The sequence below is a fragment of the Apus apus genome, chromosome 3 (genome assembly GCF_020740795.1).
Source record: "Apus apus isolate bApuApu2 chromosome 3, bApuApu2.pri.cur, whole genome shotgun sequence".
Lineage (NCBI taxonomy): Eukaryota > Metazoa > Chordata > Aves > Apodiformes > Apodidae > Apus > Apus apus.
The window spans coordinates 73,635,699-73,657,644 of NC_067284.1; the positions used below are offsets into that span (position 1 = coordinate 73,635,699).

General features: G+C 39.9%; 1 protein-coding gene across 1 annotated transcript in view; it reads right to left on the reverse strand.

Moving 5' to 3' along the window:
• Window positions 1-21,946, reverse strand: part of PLB1 (phospholipase B1) — a 79,948-nt gene that overhangs the window by 18,852 nt on the left and 39,150 nt on the right. The window contains exons 28-46 of the mRNA XM_051616061.1: window positions 21,211-21,306; window positions 20,655-20,726; window positions 19,967-20,026; window positions 19,502-19,562; window positions 18,779-18,837; window positions 16,932-16,999; window positions 16,025-16,068; window positions 15,505-15,613; window positions 11,815-11,866; window positions 11,590-11,670; window positions 10,412-10,477; window positions 9,977-10,077; window positions 9,018-9,099; window positions 8,402-8,506; window positions 6,558-6,653; window positions 5,400-5,471; window positions 3,620-3,697; window positions 1,576-1,636; window positions 803-861 (exon numbers count right to left, since the gene is read on the reverse strand). Of these exons, the coding sequence (XP_051472021.1) occupies window positions 803-861; window positions 1,576-1,636; window positions 3,620-3,697; window positions 5,400-5,471; window positions 6,558-6,653; window positions 8,402-8,506; window positions 9,018-9,099; window positions 9,977-10,077; window positions 10,412-10,477; window positions 11,590-11,670; window positions 11,815-11,866; window positions 15,505-15,613; window positions 16,025-16,068; window positions 16,932-16,999; window positions 18,779-18,837; window positions 19,502-19,562; window positions 19,967-20,026; window positions 20,655-20,726; window positions 21,211-21,306 (1,422 nt within the window). The remainder of the gene's footprint in view (window positions 1-802; window positions 862-1,575; window positions 1,637-3,619; window positions 3,698-5,399; window positions 5,472-6,557; window positions 6,654-8,401; window positions 8,507-9,017; window positions 9,100-9,976; window positions 10,078-10,411; window positions 10,478-11,589; window positions 11,671-11,814; window positions 11,867-15,504; window positions 15,614-16,024; window positions 16,069-16,931; window positions 17,000-18,778; window positions 18,838-19,501; window positions 19,563-19,966; window positions 20,027-20,654; window positions 20,727-21,210; window positions 21,307-21,946) is intronic.

Below are 21,946 nucleotides of genomic sequence, written 5' to 3' on the forward strand. Positions count from 1 at the left end.
ACCTGCCTATAGATAAGCCTGATCATTTAAAGGCTTCATTCCCTTCAACTCCCTCTGAACTCTATGGGAGCTGAAACTGCCAGAATGAGCACCAGTTTAGCTCGGGAGTTAAAATTCATGGGAACTGTTGACACAAATGTTTGCTTTTATCCTATGCCAGAAAAATTCTGTAGTGTTGTGTAATTCTGGAACTTTTTCCTCAGAAAACTTCAGTGCAGATCTGCAGTATTGCCTGCTATTCTTTTCTGAAGCCTTTCTCTTCTGTGCCCAGTCTTTTCAGTTTGCATTTCTGAGTACATGAAATACATTAGAGTTTTAGCCAGAAGATGTCTAAACTAGGAAGCAACATCTGAAAGAAAAATTCTGAGATACAGAAGCATCAGAATTATCTCAAGTGAGAAGCACTTTATTCTGCAATCAATTATTTCCATAGGATTTTTTATCAAGATTTCTCATTGCATGAAAAATATCAATTGCTTGCTCTCTTTTTTATGGCAGAAAAGACTGTTATGATAAGGCAGACATTTCCCTTTTCAAAAACACCTGAATAAACTGTGTGCAATAGAGAATGTGATCCCATCTCCATTCTGGCCTGAATTATTCATTACCAGATTACACAACTACCAGTGTCACTCAAATCCCTTTAGGCTGTTTCTTTGCAATGGGACACAGGTAGGTTAGTTTTACTTTGCCAAGCCAAAGCAATTTGCTTTCTATCTGATGATGCCTGAAACGACCACATTTAGGTAGGCATCTACAACTGCTCTTCACATTCTAAACATGGGAATACAGCAGTACTCACAGTCAGGGAATCTCCCAGTGCTCCTATGACTTTGATGTCAGCAGGTTGCAGCTCATGTACTAAAAAGCAAGTAGGAGAAGCAAGTATGACTGTTGATAACTGACACCAAATACTGTTTAAGAGAATAAAGATCCAAGTCTTTGTTTCCAATCTGATTATATTTTTATAGACTTCTAGGGAGAATGAGCCTGAAGTTCTATGTGTCAGCTGGGCAAAAGGCATAACAAAAGGTAAAACTTTTTGCCTTCTATTCCAATAGTGTCCTCAACTAACAAAGAAATAAATAGACCTTAAAGCAGCTTAGGAAAAAAAATAAATCAAAACAGATTCAATATGTTTAGGGATGCAAACATTCAATCTCTCTTAATTGGTTTCCAGGTTTCAGTCAGAGATCGATACTTCCCATTAGCAACCTGCCCTTAAAACCTTCCAACTACACACAGTGCCCCTGCTGTGCTCCTTGCCAGAGTAGGCTCGTCAGGTAGGTCACACTCGGGAGCCACTAACCTACATAGGCCATTTCAATCTGCCATGTTGCTGCATATGATATATGAACATGATAAATGTGATATTTTTTTCCACAGAGAGCAAACCTGCTGTGTGCAGAATTTCCTGTGTATGGTAAGACAAACTTTTTTCCTTTGCTGATAAAAATATCAGTTTTTATTTTTTCCTTTCCATCTAGGACTTGAAAATGCAAGTTCTTGTTGTTTTTAAAAACAACAGGTGAAATCTTTCTTATTTGTGATTTTAGCTTACAAGTTTTTTCTCACCTGATGTTGGGACACGACTGGAGGGAGCCTGTTCAGGACATGACAGGTCACTGCCCCAATTCTGAAACAGCAAGTTACAAAATTGGTTTACTTTGTGGTTAGAAGGTAATACAGAAGTCATAAGTGGTTTCATTGTCCAATGAAGGGCAAAATCAAGTTAACACACAGATCCTAGGTTAGCACCTATATAGCTCAACAGTCCTTTTCTCTTCTTTGTGGAATACTGTCCAAACAATAACTACTTTTGGTGAAATTTTCTAGCCAAAGCTTAAAATTTTTCCAAAGACAAAACATTTAATCTAAAAATATTGCTTATGACAAATTTCCATAAGAAAGATAATTTTTTTCCTCTACAGCCTAGATATTTTATTCACAGTCTAGAAGTCTGGATCTCAAGGTTTGAAGTCCTGCTCTGTCTCAAGAGACGTCAGATGTAAAACCAAACAAAAAAAATACAACAATAAAATCCTCTGCAAAGTTACAATACTATATTAATGTATTATATTATTATTTCCTATGTATCTTGCTAAAAACCTATTCTTTACCTAGAAATTTTAAAAAGGTCTTGTTTTCACTGAATATAAAATATAAACAAAAATTCTGAAGCTTCAAAAGTTTCAGCAAATAGAGCAACCAGCCTCTAAATAATTGGACTTTACCATACATTTGTAGCTGATATAATAGCTATTATGTTTATTCCACCAGTTGAGGAACACAGGTCACAGAACATATTGGTTCACCAGCAGAAGCAGCTGATGAATATGCTGCCCATACTTTTTGATAGTGATCAACAACATAGCAGAGAAGGCAGCGAGGGAAAATATGTGATTGTTGTTATGGGCAGTCCCTGTAAGAGCAAAGACAGTTGCTTATGATGATCAAAGAGCCAGCCCTGCTTGGAGCACTTGGACAAGTGATATCCAGAAGTCCCTTTTCCAACCTCAGTTATTCTACAATTCCACAAATTCTACCAATCAGACAAACTACATGGACCAGTGGTCTTCAGAAAGCATGGTTGGTGTTAAAAAAAAAAACACAAAAAATCAAGACAAATTAATCTGTTGCTGTAAAAAATTGTGTAGTAGGGTCTGCATCAGCCATCTGATTCAAGACTGGTTGCAGAGGCTAGAAAGGAGAGCTGGACTTTTTTTTTAGACCAGAGAGGAAACTGTTCCTTTACTGTTCTACTGTTTCTTTCCTTTACCCTATCACTTAAAAACTATTACTGTTGAGATTCAGTGGAAGTGCAAGAATTGCCCATGAAAAATATACCTCTAGCTCTACAGATAAAAATCCCATTTCAACTTCGCAAACGATGGCTTCCTGAAATAACAGCTGCTGCTCTTTGTAACCCTCAGGGCGCACACAGATTTTTATAATCTGGCTAGGCTACAGAACCTCCACTAAGCTGAACCAGCCCAGCCCATTTGGCTGCCATCTCCAAGCACACTTAGCCTGCATGCCTGCAGCTGTTTGTCAAGCAAATAACTGCCCCATTTCTTCAAGTCCTACACCAAGTCTGTTTCTGCAGTTTGTTCAATCTACTTTGTGGTGGTTGTTCAGTCATGGTGGAAAGTGAATCCCTTTGAAAATGGATTCCTATTGCCTCTTTTGTACCTGGCCACATACCCATATGCAAAGGAGACTGCTCTCTGCAGGTTAGGCTTACTTGAGTGCATGGAAGTAGACTGGCTCAAGAAGAGAATACTTAAACCTTCCTCAGATCATCTCGGGCCTTAGGGTTCTCAGTTATCTTCTTCCTGTTGTGAGGAACTCACTGTCTGAACTAATGATGCATCCCAGTTGACTTACTGTTTAGCACAGTTTTGATACAGTTGAACCAATTAATACAATAATTTTGATTGGCTTTTAGGAAGAGTTAAACATTTGTTTACACAGGAATAAACGCAATGTAAATTAGACCTCCCTTTCTGAAAACAAGTAATACTTTATCTCTTCTATAAATTCAGACTGATGTATAAACAGTTGCCAGATGCAGTTTTGCATAGTTCTTCTCAAATGCAGCAAGAGATGCAACAATTACCTCTATTGGCTCCTGAGTGGGCTCCACAGGTGGAGGTGTGTAGTTGCTATTCTTGTATGTTCCGAGGAATGGTTTGTTCTAGAGAAAGAGGAATACAAAAGTAAGAGAAATTAAGCAATAAACATGTGACACAGACCATAACAAGTGACATCAAGAGATCATATCACCAAGAAAATAATTGCCTAAGCTACAAAATGGGGATCTGGATTTTAAAGCCATGCTCCTTACTTAAAATTTGGAAGTAAAATTTGTGTTTGGCACCTTAAGGCAAAAATTACATATGCCAGATCCCGATTCCAGTTTAATATTTTCCTCTCCTAATCTTCCACAAATTAGTTAGACTTCATTAGATGTTTATTCCTTTCAAAAGACACTGATGCAAAGTCTAGACAAATCTGGGCAGCTCCTCCTGTGTCAGCAGAGGGGAGATGAGAGACTGATTACTAAAAGGATCACTCCTCCCTCCAAAGAGAGGCTGTATACATCACATGGCTATTTTTGTCCCCTACTAATGCAACATGCTGTCAGGAAGACATGCACATTATATAGACTAAAAAAATGTCACCAGGTTGCCCAACTATCTCAATTAATAGCAACTCCAGGATCTGCATAAGGAGATCTTACAAAGCATTAAAATCAGAAGACATATTTAACTGATTAGAAGATCCACTGGTTCATTTTTTTTGCAGGGTTTTCTCTTACTTTAAGTTGCTTCAATAAAATACATGGAAATTGTGGGTGTCAAAATACGAAATAATTTTCTAGTCCCTTTAGTAGCACAGAAGGTGAAATCCCCCGGAAACAGTCTATTTATTCATTTGTAGCACTGTTTCATAGTCTCTATATCAGAGCTTTCTGAGCTGGGAAGGGTACTGGCACTTTTATCAATGACTTTTTCAAAGCACTGTGAGCTTACCATTTCTTAAAAAAATGGGCATATATTCTCTGCAAGTGATATAAAAGCCACATTATTCAGCACTGAGGAAGTTGCTAAGTTAATTTAAGCTGCCTGAAAAGAACAATGGATAAAATTAAGTACGATAAATTCAAATGAATGTGAGGACTTTTGAAACATGCTTATTAATAACTCAGCAAATATTCCTTTTCTGATAGGATAGACACACAACATAGCCAAAATCCTCCTGTATGACTTGAATTACTCTCTCCAGACCTAAGAATATGACTCAGCTCCCTGGTCTTTTTAGTTCTTTGGCCTCCTCGTTGAAACTGGTAAAGAAAGGGGGTAATTTCTTGCTGATTGCAGTGGTCATTTCCACTTGCTGATACCTCGCAACTGTACTGCAAGTTCAACAGGTTGTTTTATAACTGTAGAAGCAGCTTCCAAAGAGTCTGAAGTATCTCTGTTATGCATCAGGACAGGAAAATTAGCCTGCCAGTAATTCAAGTGATAACAGATACTGGGGGTTTTCAGAGCCACTGTGGTGCCCAAACTCATTGATCCTAATGGGAAAGTTAATGCAGAATATTTTGTTGTTTGCTGCTTGAGTTGCCTCTGTACTTCACAAACATAACAACACAACCTCTGGTACAACTGAAAACACACAAATCATCATGTTGTCAATCAGCATTCGTTGCACAGCAAAAAGCCTAGGGACACCAGAGCAGGTGGTATGTAAGAGCACCTGCTCACACAGAAGTAAGCAGAGAACACAATTTTTCAGTAAACTTCTTTCAGATATCCCAACCCCCCATTCTCTTCAGCAAGCACAAGCACTTACAGCCTCCTGATAGCCAGCTTCCACAACACGGATGTATTTACCTGAGCTGGACAGTCAAGGACAATGTCAGCCATGAAATCAAATGAGTCAGCTTTCTGGCCTACAGGCTGTAGCTAGAAAGGAAGAGAAAAAAACTGATTTTGTAACTATGTTGGTTCTCCTTACATTTGCATAACAGTTCTAATCCAAAAGGATCTAAATATGTAAATTTATGTAAACCAGCCAGTATTTACAGACCTTGATTTACCCAAGGCTGAAATGCATCTACTTCTCAGAAAGAACATGGCAACTGCACAACTAAACAGCAACTCTAGAAAGAATCTTAAAATGGGAGGTTGAAAGCTACCCTGGATCAGTTTAAACTCCTGGAGGATTTTGGCAGGCACAAGAAGTACCTTGGAATTTCACCAGAAGGCAAGGTCGTAAACTCTCTCTTGCATAAAAGACAAGACACGAAGAGTCCCTCAATTTTTATAGCTAAGCTGCATAAGGGCATCTCCAACAAAGGCTGTTTATGCATAGAATATTAGACCAGATTTAATTAGAGGTACTGCATGATGATTGCAAGCAATCATGTCAGCTGCTAAGACATTACCCCAAAGTATATAGGAGTTACCATCCAGGATCTGAGGTACCACCTCTGACTGCATGCCTGCTCCAACTGCACTGCAATGCTAAGTAAAATAAGTTTGCTTAAGCAATCTTTAACAACACCTTTTTGTTGAGCTTAACTCGTTTCCAAAGGTAATAAAACTAAACTGAAATAAAGGCACTTTAGTTCGTAATGAGACATTCACAATACATGGATTTAAAACAAACTTCCAAGTAATCAACTTTAAATTGTCATATGCAGTTACAAGTTTTTATTTGGTAGTTTCCCACATCAGCTCATAGAAACATCATTCTTATTGAATACTGTCCTGCCTGTCATGACAATAGGTGACATAAATTGTTCAGCTGAAATCACAAATGACCATGATCATTCACTTACAGCACCCCTCTGCTCCCACAATTTAAGAAGCAAGAGATTCTAGGCTGAGAGCAGCACTAGAAATTTGTGGGTATCTGACTACGTAAAAAAGAAACAAATACAAGGTCCAGCATTATCAAGGCCTTCATTTCAATATTAATTACAGAGATTATTTTAATGGCAGTCAGGTCTAGGTAAAGACCACACTATGCAGAGTCTGTCACCTTACCATAGCATTCCAGAGAGCCTTGGCAAGCTGAGAATGGCCTTCCTGGCTTGGATGGAAGCAGTCAGGTGCAAAGTAGGAGACATTTGGATGCCCATCCTACAAATGAAAGCATAAAGGACATCTGAGTGCAGAATAATCCATACAACTCCAAATTGGATTTTTCTGAAGCCAAATCAGAGCCAGTAATGGGAAGTTCATGCTTCTTGCTCTTGCTGCTCCAATGCAGAAGGTCTCATGATTACTTGGTGATACAAAGTGTACTTCAGCAGGTCCATGAGCTACCAAAATTCCTTAACTAGAGATGCTTAGGTGCATTCAAGGGCAGATCCACCCAAAAAGTAGCAAAACTGCCATTTTCAATTATGTGTCAACTCTCTTTGTGTTCTGCCATAAAGAGGGATTCCTCTCCTTAGCATGTCATCAGAACTGGCACCACAGGCAACACTGCTCTCCAGTACCTTTATATAGCAGGAAGAATGTTACAGGTGCTTTACCAGAAGGAAGAGAGCCCATCTACTTTTTCACAGCTGTGTTCTGCATATTTGAAAGGAGCAGGAAGCAAGTAAGTGTTTGAGTGAAGGCTGACCAAGTACACCAGTATAGTCTCTTTTCTGAGCAAAGCCACACTTTAATACAGATCCTGGAGAATCTGAAGGAAATGCAGTTTGGAAATTTAAGTATCTTGGCTTGTATTTCATGTGAGTATTTAAATGAGAAATAGTTTAGGTCAGAGATGACTGAAATTTTTTTTTTTTTTTTTTTTCAGAGCAGTCCTTCCTCAAAACTTGAGGTTTTGATTCAGCATGTTTGGACTACCTTATTAGAGAACTATGACCAAAATTTGCATTTATATCTGATCGTTTGCCAAGTTTAGAGTTTTCAGTTAAGGAACATCTGAATGTTGTATAAGATAAGAAGAAAAAAACAGCATCCTGGGCTTTCTCAAATGCTTGGGAGACTATAAAGAAGTTCAGAAATATTTCCTTTTTCTATTTTTATTTCTGTGTTCCCTACCTCAGCACAAAAACCCCTTAGCGATGACTTTTCATATGAACCAGCTTCACAAACAAAAACAACCAAACCAAAATGAAATCAATCCCTCCAAATGTTTCCCAGGAAAAATTTCAGCCAATTTTCCAAATTTGTCTGTACCAACATTTGAATTTTTCAAACTTATCACAAGCCTTTGCCAGCAATAACTCTAGTTAAATTATACCAGAGCAATCCCTGCTCAGTATTTTGCCCCATCTGCTCATAGTTCCAAGTGAGACGAGGAAGTGCAGATGTGAGTGAAAATTAGAAAATGGAGTTTCAGAGTAATTTCCTAGATTTATAATCTACTGAGACTTATGATTCAAGGTATTGAAATATAATTGCCAGTAAGAGGGAAAAGGGCTTATTCCATAAAACTACTGCTCCCACTAGATCATCTGTAAATTTCTCTTTCAGTCAGACGCAGAAGAATGAGTTATGAGACATGAAGATGTGATGCTGTAGCCTCCAGGAAACAATGCAACGATGTTGCTGTAGGAAATGTAACTTTGTATCTCTGTCCTTTATTAATCATATTTTCAGAAATAGAAATATTTAGGTACCCTTGAGAACATACACAAATCTCTTAATTCAGGTTTGGTTCCTTTTCCAAAACAGAAATTCATACTGACATCCCAATATGTAGAACAAAGAACTGCTAACTGTAGGAAGAAATCTGATGTACTATACCAAAAAGCAACAAGTTCTAATAAGAAAAGCACAGAACGAGCTGAAAGTATTTTGCATATAGTGTCTAAAATTTAGATACCCACACTTAGTCCTTTGCATACAGAAGTCTCTTTAGACCATACCTGACCGAAAGGAATCTTGACATTTTGGAGGAAAGGCTGGATGATCACTGTGAAATTTTCATGAGTATCGTATCTGCCAGACTCCACTAGTCTCTGAAGGCCAAGCTACAAGAAACAAACAAAAAAAATCCACCAATAATCCATCAATATCTCTGTATCATAACTTGGTGTTGGTTTGGGTTTTGTTGTTTGTTTGGTTTGATTTTTTTTTTTTTGGGGGGGGGGTGGTGGTGAGGTGGGTTTTATTTGTTTGCTTGTTGCTGGTTTGGAGAGCCCAAGAAACAACAGAAAGCATTTACTTCTTAACTGAAATAGCCACCTATGTTGGCAAAAGTTGAGCCTTGCAAAGTGGCTGAAAAGGCTGGAACACAAGATTTTTGGGGGACAGGATTTTGGTTACTAAATTCCCACCTATCCATCTGTACTAGAAAACAACATTTTGCTGAAGAGCTTTGCTGCTGGTTTTGGTCATGTGGTGTTTTGGATGGCATAAGGTTACCTTCTGCTTAGCTCATGGGGCGCATTTGGGCAAAATATTGCTTTTATATATTGCATGGTAATCAAGAGCTCATCTCAGCTGGAAATAAAGTAACTGCACCATTCTTTACATACATACCTGGTAAGCTCTGGTGGCTTCCTTCACCATTGTTAAATTTGGTGAATTTTCTTCTCCTGTGAGAACACAACTACACAGATAACTGTGGGAGAAGTTAGATGAAAAAACAGGAATAGAGACAGTTAGAGATCAAAGAATGCAGAAGTCATCCTTTACCACCCAACAACCTCATGACATAGGAGGAACAAGGAAACCTGTGCAGTCATGTTTCTGTGAAAATGTCTTATTGTCCTTGCCATCATTCATCATTTCAACCCTTAGTGTTATTTTCTGCCTCACGTGAATGATACTACTTTAAATCAGTTTGGTTTCATCACTAGGTATATCAAAGTGATACACTACGATAGTTTGTCCCATTCATGACACCCTGGCATCCAAAGGCCCTGCAGCCTGACAAAGGTGCACAGCAGTTCTTCTGGAACTAGAAAACATATCTTTGAAATGGACTGTCTGCATTACCTGTGAGCTGACAACTTTCCAATCAACAAGTCCTTTTGCATTCCCACGACAGAATTTGTCCCTGTCTGGAGCGTCAGCAAAGAATGCAAATTACCCAATGAAATAAAGCCTCTGAAACAAAAGAAACCTGTCTACTCTGCAAATACTTCACATTCTCTCAAAAAGCCTGAAAATCCAAATGCTTGTAGACTTGAACCCCACCTTGAGGAACCCTTTGTCAATAACTTCAACCCAAGCTTACTGAGGTGTTCATTATGCATCACAGGAAACCTTACAGTTATAGACAAGGACAAAGCAGGTTTTAGGGCATCACTTAGGTCAAAACCAAGGGAATGCAACACCATCAGGCAGGGTGATGTCAGCACTGCATGGGATGTACTTAGGACTGTAATGCTACCTTTGGACATCAGTTCAAATTATGAGAGAAGCATGGAATAAGAACATGCTTTCTAATCATGGATAATGAGCTCAGGTACAAAAGGAAGTCAAACAAGCCTTACTCTGCCATGTAAGTGGGGCACTGAACTTGAGTATCCACAAACATCTGTCTCAAAGGGAGGACGTCTATCACATCAACCAGACTCACAAGAGCTTTTGGAACCTGAAAGGTAAGACAGACTTTAGCCTAGAAGAAACTGGTTATACAGCCCAAATTGCATTTGTTTTCCCCCAAAGTCCAACCATTTGGCACCCCTTCCCTTTCTCCATTGTTGGAAGGAGGGGAAAACAAACAAACAAACAAACAAACAGAAACCAACCAAACAAAAAACAAAAAAGTGCAATGAAAACCCCCACCAAACTCCCCAACTCAGCTTTTGATTCTTTGCCAACACCATGGTCCAGTGTTCCTGTCTGTGGTTTCAGACTGCATCTCAAGTCAAAACAGGCTGGCAACAGAATGAGCTATAATGCCAGAAAAATTTCACAGCACTTGCCTGCTCGTGCAGAATATCAAGAGTTTCTTGAATCCTTCTGACAAAATTTGCAGCTGAGTAGTGGTCCTGATGGAAACAGAAGAGAAGAGATTACTGTTAAATGGAGACACAGGCATTTTGGTTCAGAGGCTGGAGAACCACATGAGTTCACTTCCTTTTCTGCCATATAACACCATGGTCAGTAGAATATTCTTGCTTCTTCCTAAAGACCAGGGATTTTAAGAATATCAAATAATCCAAAATGTAAACTTTGGATTTAGAATAAACCTTGTTGAGTAGCAGTATATTTAAACCAAATCCACTGGGTCCTTCATGTAAAGACACAAGAAGGAACCCAATCTGAGTGCATGCTGAACAGCATAAACCAAGCAACCATAGGCGTGCTCACAGTCAGGTGAGAAGCTCTCATAAAATTAGGTGAAATCATTGCTAGCCAAGGTCATGTCTATAAATAAAGCTATAAAACTTGGCAGCAGCAGCAAAGACACCTAGCAAGGCTCCTGCAGAAGCAGACAATTTCTCAAGCACAAGGAGCTGCAGGAGAATTGAAAATGTTCACAAGAAGTTAGCATATTAGAAGCAAGAGAGTAAGAACTGGCAGAGAAAGGTGGCCTCTCCCTGCCACCTGCCCACTCAGCTCCCATGATCTCCTTACAGCAGCCCTAAAGGCTTTTCCATAATCCAGAGAAGCGTAAAATTCAAATTATATTTAGCACTGCAGCAACTTCCCTAATATGTACTCACCTGCACCTAGCACCTCCCTACATTGTGAGTTACAGGTGATGAGAACTGAAGGATTGGACTAGTGGCAGTTCAAAGCAGTAAAATTAGTGCCTGGATGTCTAGAGAGACCTTTCTAATGGTACAGCAGTTACCAGATTAGAGGAGTGAAGCTTTTCTCCTCTTCCACTTTTTGCTCATGGTCAAAAGACAGTAACAAAGACAGTGGTTCTTACCCTGGAGTAAGCCAGAGAGAATGCAACCATCCCACTCTGTTGCTGGTAATGGTTTTTATATCAGGGCGCTGTCAGCAGCAACCATGATTAAAACATACAGCAGCACAGATAACTTATCCTGTCTCTTGGAAGGCTCTAAGAATCCACAGATTTCCCTTGACATACTTCTACACTGACACTGCAGTCCCACTACAATTTCAGTTAACCAGTTCTACTACTCACAGGGTCTTTACAATAGTTGCACAGATCGTTGCCTCCAATGTGCAGCGTTATGAGCTTCCAGTCAGCACGGAAGTCAATTCTCTGTGCAATAAAGAAGAAAAGAATGAGCTTGAATTTCCCCGACTTTGTGATATCCACATGGTATCACTGCAAGTGGATCTATTATGTGATGCAACACTTCTTTCTTTTCATGCTATAAGATTAAAGGGGTCCCAAACAACTTACAGGATCAGTTTTCATTAGTCTCAGGAGATTTCTTGCTTGGGCTGGTAAGTGCCTGTGAAGAAGGACAACTTTTGAGTGAAAGACATAGCCTAATGGAGAGATCAACATTAATGCTCTTCAGACACCTTAGATCAAATTGTCAGGTATCAGTAATTAATCAGGTATCATAAGTTTAGCTTCTACTACAGTGCTTAGCACCTAAACCAGCTGAAAAGCCAGACACAGCAACACGTTTGTAAGCAGATGGCCTGTTTAGAACTAGGCTGCTATCAATCGTGGACTAAACCAACAAGGAAATCCCACGTCCCAATACCAAACTGACCTCTTGAGCAACATTTGTACATAAACCACTGCTCATCCTCCTGAAATACTGAAGTGTTCCAGAGCCCACAGTGCACACTTCCCTCATTTCTGTAGCCTGCACCTGGAGTCAATACTTAATTTTCTGTTACGTAAAACAGCTCCATGCACACTGCCTTTCCAGGTAATTAAAAACCCAAGAAACTTTCAAGATTACTCAGACAAGTCAAGATGACAGTCATGCTGTTTTCCAATAGCCAGGTGAGCACTCTCTTTCTGCATATATACACATTATGTATGTATATATACACACATATGAGATACACACACACACACATATATGAATTTTGAGTTTCATAGGCTGAACACTTCAGTCTTGTTTGACTGCCCTGACAGGCAGATCCTCAAATATGCATAGAGAATGTGGTCAGAAAGCTTTGGCCTTCCAGGCAGCTTTGTTGTATGATATGAGCTGCGTCTCCCTCCAGGCTCTTGTTAGAAACACTTCACTGACTGTCATTTCTGGAAGCATATCAGCTGACATTAATAAGCATGACACTTGTTCTGTAGGGCAACTGGAGCTTAGCTCTCCTTTGCAACACTGTGTTTGCTGTGGGAATAAGAGATAGCTCTCACCACCCTCCTCCAATTGAATACTGATCTAACACTAACATACAAGTATTTACTGGGGAATGAGCCCTGTCATCCATTTACTTGTAGCAGACACCATGCGCATCTGATAGTTATGTTCACTGTTACCCTTGTCCAATGTCATAACCCACTTTTTTATATCCCAAAGCTAGCACAAGCCACAAGTGGTCACAATTTCCCTCTGTTCTTGCTGTGGAAGTCCCTAAGCTAGGGCATTGACTTCAATATTGATTCAGAGGAAAACACCACTTACTGAGCTGAGACTCTGCAACAGCTTTGATCTCTCATGCAGACACTGAAGTGCTGATTTATCCTGAACCTAAGCAGTCAGTAAGATCTAACAGCATCTTGAATGAAACAGTGCCAACAATCACCAATCCTGGAGCCGCAGTTATCACCAAATTTATATTCTGATCAACAGAAAGGCTGGCTAATGGGAAATACAGATATGCACCGTTCTCTCCTCTCAGTCTTAAATTCTTAGCTTCATTTTTTTTCACATTAAATCAGAGATCTCAGCCAGGCTCTGCTTCAGCAACATACTTCAGATCTATCCTTAACTCCTGTATATATATAAGCACTTTGGCAATGAATGCAGATAGGCTTAGGAACCTTTTGCTGAATGAGACCTGCATTGCTACATTGCCATCAAGTTCACTAAAGAGCCCTTCAAAGAGGCCACTGATTTAATTTTAAGAAACCCTTACACCTGGTTTCCAAAAGCTGGACAGGATGCAGAACTACCTGAATGCAGAAAGGTCCCAACACCTCTGGAAAGCAGTTTCCAGTTTGGCACCCAAAAGTGAGACAGGCCAGATAACAATTCTGAAATACCAGCATTAGCTGATGGACTGTTTTTGCTCTCTGAATCATAGGAAAATGGATATTTTTGACTGATGAAGATAAAGGCTGGATTGTATCCCAGAGCCAAACACCTAAAGCAAGAGACACATTTCCTTATGTTGCAATACTTTCCAGTATTCAACTAGGATGCATTTATCTTCTCAGATGCATTTAAGAGCCACAATGTGACAGAACAGAACTGCAAAAGAAGCATCTCAAAGTTGAGGGAGATTAGTGTTGTAGTTTACAGGACTTTACTTCTGCACACCTTTCTATGGATGGCTATGAGACAGAAACAACAGAAGACTAGCAGAAGTCTGGGACAATTGTCTGCATCTCCTTGCTGAATGTTTACAAAACATGGCTGCAGAACACAGAGAGCTCCACTTCATCATGTTTATCCAGTCCAGCTGCTTGCATGGGAAGAGGGAAGGCTAATTGGTATAGATGAAGGAGACAATTTTTCATTAGACACATATCCATCAACTCATTTCATATAGCTAACAAATAATTATGTAATAGTAATGCCTCAGTTACTACTGATACAAACTGCTTTAAGTCATATTGGAGACTTAGGAGGTTGTGTATGCTGTTTCAAGTCCTGCCACAGCTCCAAAAAGCCTGTTTATGACTTAACAGACACAAAATACAAGACAGGCACCTATCTTATTCTTTCCTATAGCAAGCAAAAGCTAAAGCTAATCTGGATATATGCTGCATATAGAAGTATGTTAACAAATTCTTATTAATGGCTGAACCTGGGCCATAATCCTTTCACATTTCACTGACATACACAGATAGATTCATTCATCACTAGGAAACAAAAGCCGTTCTCTGAGGTATGGGCTGCTGTAGGATATACCAGGGCACCTAGCAGACCATTTCTGTCAGAAAATCCATGCATTTACTGAGATTGCTAGTATGAGTCAGAAGCTACTCAAGGCCCACAGGAGAGCAATAAAAACCACCTGATAAATCCCAATGATATTTGCTTAGATAGAGCAAATTCAAACACCTCACTTGGCCTATTAACCTCACTTTCAAGACCTCTTTGGGAAGAGGATTTTTTTTTTTAAACAAACAAACAAAAGACTGTGTAATATCAACTAACAATGTCAAATCCATGCATGGTCTGCCAGAACCTGTGCCCAGACTATCACAAAACTCAAACAGCCATCTGTTTTGTTAATTAAACAGCACTGACTCTTTCAATAAGAAGCCAGGGATTTCTGGGATAAGCAATACAACAAACCTCAACTCAGGCAGCCTTCCAGGTGTGGCTAAAAGCAAAGAGCCAAGTTCAGATGACTTCAAGATATTACAATTCCTATTATATTGGCAGAACTGGCTGCAACTGCACAGGTCTACAATGAACCAAAACCCACATATGACCATCCACAATTCTGACCATCCACAATTCTCCTTTCTCCAGATTCCAGACTGTGGCTGTTTTTTTTAGCTCTCTCTTGACCATTCTTGCTTGCGTATCCAGAAGCCTTAGGCCAGAACATGAAAGATTTCACCCCTTTTTTCTCCTAGTATCTCTTTACCAATCCACTACATGCTCATTTCCTGAAAACATCCATGCTCTCAGACATTTGAGGAGAGATCATAGATAAACGAATAGAGGTTGAAGAGGAAGAGTAGAAACCACCACTGCCAAACAGTTTCTGCCAGTTTCTTGTTTGTGGATTTCGTAACCAGGACTGTTGGCTTCATTTGAAACTTCAGCTATGAAATAAGCCCATAGATTTAACAGGTTTGCGCCAATTTTCAACTCTGACTAGACTGGTTTTGCTTGCTATTCAGAGCAAGTTGTGACAGCACATGAGACAGTTGAAAGGGAATTAGATGAAGCATCCATCATCTGCAAATGTAAAACAAAAAGCTATGTACTCAGCCTGAGCTCCAGGAACTGCCTGGTTAAGGAATGCATTCGAATCATTCACGCTCCCAGTGCCAGTTGAATAGCCCGTGATATTAACATTGAACTCTCGAAAGATGTCTGGAAAAGAAAACAGCAATGAAAGGAAAATGCCTACATCTGCTTCTTGGCTACAGGGATAGTGCACACCAGCACTGCCAGTTCTGCTCTCTGACAGCACAGCACAGCTGCTGCAGCCTCCACTCAACTAGCTGGATCCACCAAGCAGTGGCAAGAGGAACCATCAGCTGGCAGCAACTACTGCACGCTTGCTGTGCCCTGTGCATTGTCACCAGAGGGTAACATGAGCAGAATCAAGGACTACTGTGTGCAGTTCTCTCTCATATTGTCTGTGGCTAAGGCCTAAAATAAAATCCTCAGTCATATGATGGTGACTTTGAGATACCTAAGAGCCCTCTGTAAACCAATCAGAAATCAGCCCACTCCCTCTCTTCAGTCTTGCCTATTTGATCTAGCAAAGCATTTACTTACTGGGTAGAGTTGTCACATTCTCTAATGATGCATCTCCTCCAATACTAAAATGAGAAAGAGAAATCCCAGTCACTCATCTCTTAGCTGGACACAGACAATAAACAAAATTAAAACCTACCCCACATCATGAAAAAAAAACCAACAACATAGGTTGATTAATTTGGTAACTATCAATCTGTCAGATTACATGGAGAGGACAGAAGGGGAAGTGCTATTGGGAAGAACAGCGGAGCTACAGCAGTGACTCCTTGTTCTCTTCTCCTGCTTCCTGCACAGGGTATGTTCTCTCCAGCTTTTCAGTTGGTGGGACACACTGAGGCCAAACTCTAGCTTATGGAGAGGGGTTAGGAAAGCACAGAACTGCTTCAGGCATTATCTACAGAGCTACATTGTCACACAAAAAATTTAGTCTTTTACAACTGTGCACTGCATGTGGTAAAGGTCTCCACTTAAACTCTTTTCCATTACAAAAAGTTCAGAAATAGCAAACTTTGATGATTTGTCCCCAAACCAACCAGTTCTTACTTGTTGGTTGCAGTGATTTTTCTCCACTTATGTAGATTTCCAACTTGTTATCCCATTTAAAAAAAAGAAAAACAAACAAAAAACCAACCAAACACACAAACAAGCAAACCAAACCAAAACCACAAAAAACCCCCAAACCCTAAACTTCACAAGCAGCCAAAGATGAAAGCATGAGAGAATTCAAAAGGCTAGCTTAAAATCCACGGCTGAAAGTGTTTTCTGGCAAATCCTAGATCTTGCTACATCTTCACAAGAAATGTTAGTTCAGGAAGTAACTTTTTTTTTCTACTTTCTGAGAGCTAAAAGCCCAAAAACATGTGGAAGAGAATAATATTCTTTTCAGGAGAGAATACACATCTCACCACCTTGGCTGAAGACTTACCTCCAAGACAGTCCCCGGTATTCAGTGCCCAATTCCATGAGATTATCTGAGGCAATTCCTGTACCAGCCTGGACATTATTTTTCATTAACCAAATGAAATTAAAGCACAATTACTAATACAATAGTCATTCATATATAGACATGTTATTTACTTTTGAATGCATCTCTTCAAAAGCTTTAGAAGGCATCTGGCTTCTCCTCAACCTTCCTCCTGAAGAATGCATCAATACCTTTCACAATTATTTACAAGCATCATATTGTACATGACGCACAAAGTACATGATGGAGCCACGGAACAAAGGCTTTCTTCTCATGGGTCTCGATAAGCTGAATTACTCATTTACAATTGTGTTACTCAAAAATGATTAAACCATCTCAAACCCACACACAAAACTTTTGACTAATGATAAGAAACACTAAATGAAGTCACAGAAAACATACATAACACAGAAAGAAGCACTGTAATGCTTTTACACCAATTTGAAAAGTTCTTTGCTAAATGCAGAGACCTGTAGTAGTACTGCAGCAATGAGGAAAGGACTTTCCCTATAAGAGGGGAAGCTAAGAGGAAGCAAGAGGCTTCAACCTAACAACTACATTCCTCCCAAAACAACACCAGAATGCCTGCCAGCTGTGATACTATAGTTTCATGCTAAATTTGGGTGTGGGGTAGTACTTCAGTACAGCACAAGACCAGGGGGACTATTTGCTGCTACTTCAGCATAAACCACAACACTACATTTTCTCCTGTGCATTAGCTTTATCAAATTAATGGAAGACTAGTGTTCAGAATTACTGTGCATGGGCCAAATGCAGCTCTGAGAAAGCAGAGCACTGCTGTGCTTTCTACGAAGCAGATCTTACTCTCAGTTCTTACAGACTATACTTAGAAGCAGAAACACCTGCAAGATATTATAATATGGCAACCACAGCAATATCCAGAATATCTTTCATTTGTCAATGTTGCAGGTTTTTAATTCAAGTGCTTCTATTTATTTCAGTAGCCTCCTCTGTGTAGGAGTTTTAGCAACATGTCTGCCAGAGGGTTGTAAAGGCTTCATGGTTTGTACACACAGTATCTTTGCTGATAAGGTTCAGATTCAGAGAATTATGTCTTTCTATATTCCAATTATGTATTTCTGCTCATTGTTTACTTTGAACCGGTGTTTCAGTCTTTGACCAGTATGAAAACATTAGGCAGAAAGATATAATTGGAATACAGGATATCTGGATCTTGAGACATATTCCTTTTCTAGGCTACCAAAGATGATAATCCTCAGCAAGAACTACATCTGGACAAAGACATTGGCTATGAGTTAAAACAGGCACAATAAAAAGAATTCATATCTTCTGAGATGGACAAAGTCAGAGGTTTCTCACCTCTGTACATCCTTATCTCATTAATGCCAAAATGAATAAAATGCTATTATCTGAAGTCACTTAGTCATACCCTGTTCCTGAAAGAACAGAGACAAAAGAACAGGTTCACCAGTTTGTTCCTATTCAGAAAGACTTTCAAAAACACAGTCACCTAAGGCTTGTGCTGTGTCCCATTAGTTTCAACAGCATCTGATCTCCTCTGTTTCCATTTCAGCAAACCATTTAAGCTCCTCTTTAAAGGATTTGTCTGTGTTTTTGTCTGAGTTCAAAAAGTATGTGAATATGTGCGTGGGGGGAACAGAGTGCTGGAGAACTGACACCTTCTTTCTTTTTCTAGCTGTTGGATCTATTATCATCCAGGAATTAATGGATCTTTGCTTCTAGGTACAACAGCTATTTTCCCTCCACTGGAGAAGGCACATGTTTGTAGTTTTACTAAAAGAACAGTAAAAATACTATCTTCTTACCGTCAAAGAATCTCCAAGGGCTGCTATAATTTTCACATCAGCTGGCTTTAGGGAATGCACTGCAAAGGAAACAGATGCAGATGAACCTGGATAGCAAATAGCTATTCTTTTTTACATATGAAACATGCCATTTTGCATTCTAATGCTCAGACATGTTTTTCCAGTACTCAAGTGATAAAGCCGGAGCTCACTCCAGCTTATCTTGCATGGTTGTAGCAGCAGCATATGCATATTATTCAGCATCTCAATGATTAACATTGCTACTGAAAAGACAGAAAAGCGAGGAGCAAGTACCAGTAAGCTGTAAACAATACCCAGTGTCAAGATGAAGGTAAAAGGACAAAGTATAAGACAAAGCAGGAATGTCTTGTTAAAGCTCTAGACGGCAGAGAAAACTCAGGGGAAGACAATATGAAGTTATTTTAAAAACTGAATACTGCTATGTCAAAGACTAACAAGCATAAAGCTGGATTTCTAATTCCCTTCCCCAAGATTTAGGTGGGATCACTTATAGGCTATGCCAGCACACAAATTTGGATTTTATCATGAGATATTTTGAAGTTCTCTGGCAGTGAGGTAAGTCAAAAGTGATGGTATGACATTGTATCTATTAAGCAGTTGCATCTTTTCACAGTCCAGCAGTCATTTCACCAAAAATATTAACTCATCTTGAAGGACATTTGAAAGTAATTCAGCCTCTTAAGAGAAAACAGGCAAGACTACCTGAAGTTGCAGGAGGGGAGGAGGGAGACCTGTCCTCGCATAACAGCTGGCTTCCATAATTCTAAAGAGAAGAAAAAAGCTGAATATCGTTTTGCTAGGAAATATAGTCAGTAGTAACTGGGATATTCCTTATAGAGGCCAGGAGGATAAACCAAAGCCTTTCTAGCATATAATTAACCAGACAAGACTTGATTGCTCAACTCAATAAGTCATATTCAGTACTGCACAAACTAAAGTAGTACTGTACTGATAACTGTACTGTCTGAGTATGTGTTCATACAGGTGTTTCTGGATGCATTTTGCCTAACTCAGGGAACGCTTTCTTCTTCCCTGCCATACACTTGGCCTCCCAAACTCCTTTGGCCAAAGACTGATTTCACCTGTGGTGCAGAACATTACTCATCTGGTTATTATACAGGAGCAGACTCAGCAGAGTAAAAGTGGGATGGTGATGTTGACACTTACTGGGGTTTGGTTAGGGTATGTGTAATTACTGTTCTTGTAGGTCCTCAAGAATGGCACAGCCTACAGAAAAATAATAATAAAAAATGGTAATCTGAGTCCATGCAAAGCATCAGAAGAATACATTGAGATTTCCACTCTCCAACCTTCAGTTCTCACATGTCTGTAGATTACTAGCCGCTTGATGCAAATGAATACCAGGGATAAAAAATAAAAAAAAAAAAAAAAGGCATTTTAAAAATGCATACAACACTGTAAACCTGGGACAGTATTTTTACATAGCTGGGATGTACAAAATAAGCTTGGGACCCTGCTGTGTATGATTAACAAGAAGCTTGTGGTTGCTCTGCAAGGTAGTCGCAGTGACCTGTGCTGACTTGTGCCATCATTGCTGTTTCTCCCACTGAAGCTCTGTCGTTCAGCATGGATACTTGATGGTCTTGGCTAGGTAGGCCAAAAAACCTTCCCTTGTGTTTCAGCTAGCCATGCTGTGTGGCTGCGAGAAAGCTTGCTCCTAAGATGAGCTTGCCCTCCATCTCACGGGGCAATGCTCATACTGCCACTAGTCACAGTGGCACAAAACATGCAAGGAAGAGTCAGACTCCCCTCACGGAGACAACGTTTCAGGCTCATGCAGACCCCCAGCCAACCCCAGCACCTCTACAGAGACACAGGTACCCTTCTAACTTACCTCACTTGGACATTTGAGAACAATCTCATCATCTATTTGCTGATTATCTTTCTTCTCCCCTAAGGGTTCCAGCTGTGGGAAAAGGGGGCAGCACAGAAGAAAAGTGAAAGACAAGAAAACTATCAGAGACCAACAGGTAATGCTGTGCTACCAGCCACTGGAAGCCACCTCTGCAGCACAGCAAGACAACTGCAATGCACTGCACCCATGCTGGTGGCTGCCTCCACACACTGCTGCCTTGGGCACTGAAGAAGCTAGTTCTTACACACCATGAACGTGGCCTGATGGTCAACATGCCATGCAGGTGTCATCTCCCTGAGAGAAGTAGTCTAACACTCTCAGCCTTAACACAGCCTGAGATTTATTGGTTTGATATGACTGGTTAACAGTTTGAGTGGCCTTTCTTCACATTGTCACTTTTTCCCTTGTAAATATATTTAAGGGTCCAGAAGAGATAGGACTATCTACACAGTATCCCCCCTGGGGTATTTTTTTGGCTGCCAAGGGCAGGATGGACCAGACAAGGAGTGACAAATACAACCTTCAGAAATCTTACCATGTTGTTCCACAAACCACGTGCAGCCTGGGAATGAGTCTTCTGGCTGAAGTGGAAACAGTCTGGGGCAAAATAGGAACTGTCTGGCAGCCCTTCCTAGAGAATGAGACAGATGCTGTCACAGAGGCAGTACATGTGCAACAAGCTGTGCCTCATCCCCCCTCTCTTCCAGTGAGGTACACCAGCTAACTTCACACTGAAGTAGATGCAAATGCCTCTGAGGTCAAGAGAATTAAATCAGGCCAAAGAATGCTAGCAACTCAGAACTAAGAAGCCTTTTAAAGCTTTTCAATATAGGATTTTCACAGTAACAAGGAAAACAAACCTCTATGACTCTGGATATAGTATATCTGGGCACAGATATTAATTGTATTCTTTATTACCCCCAAGATTCACACATTATAGTCTTTGAAGCATGTGGGGTTTCATACTAAAAGTAAATTACCAAAGCACTGGAGGGGACTTTGTGATGCATAGGAATATAGGGTGTTTCCTGACTTCGAACTAAGTATCTACTGCATTGTTGTTTGATTGCAGTGGAGTGGACTCAGTGCCCAAAACTGTGCCTTCAGGGTCTGTATTCCTGTTTCCCATTATATCCAAGTTATTCCATAAGCCTTTTTTAAAAATCTGGATGTTAATTCAACTGGCCATAATAATTATTAGGCCAGAAAACTGCTGGTCACATTTACAGCCAAGACAACTTTGACAAGTCAGTGGAATCACACCAGAATTT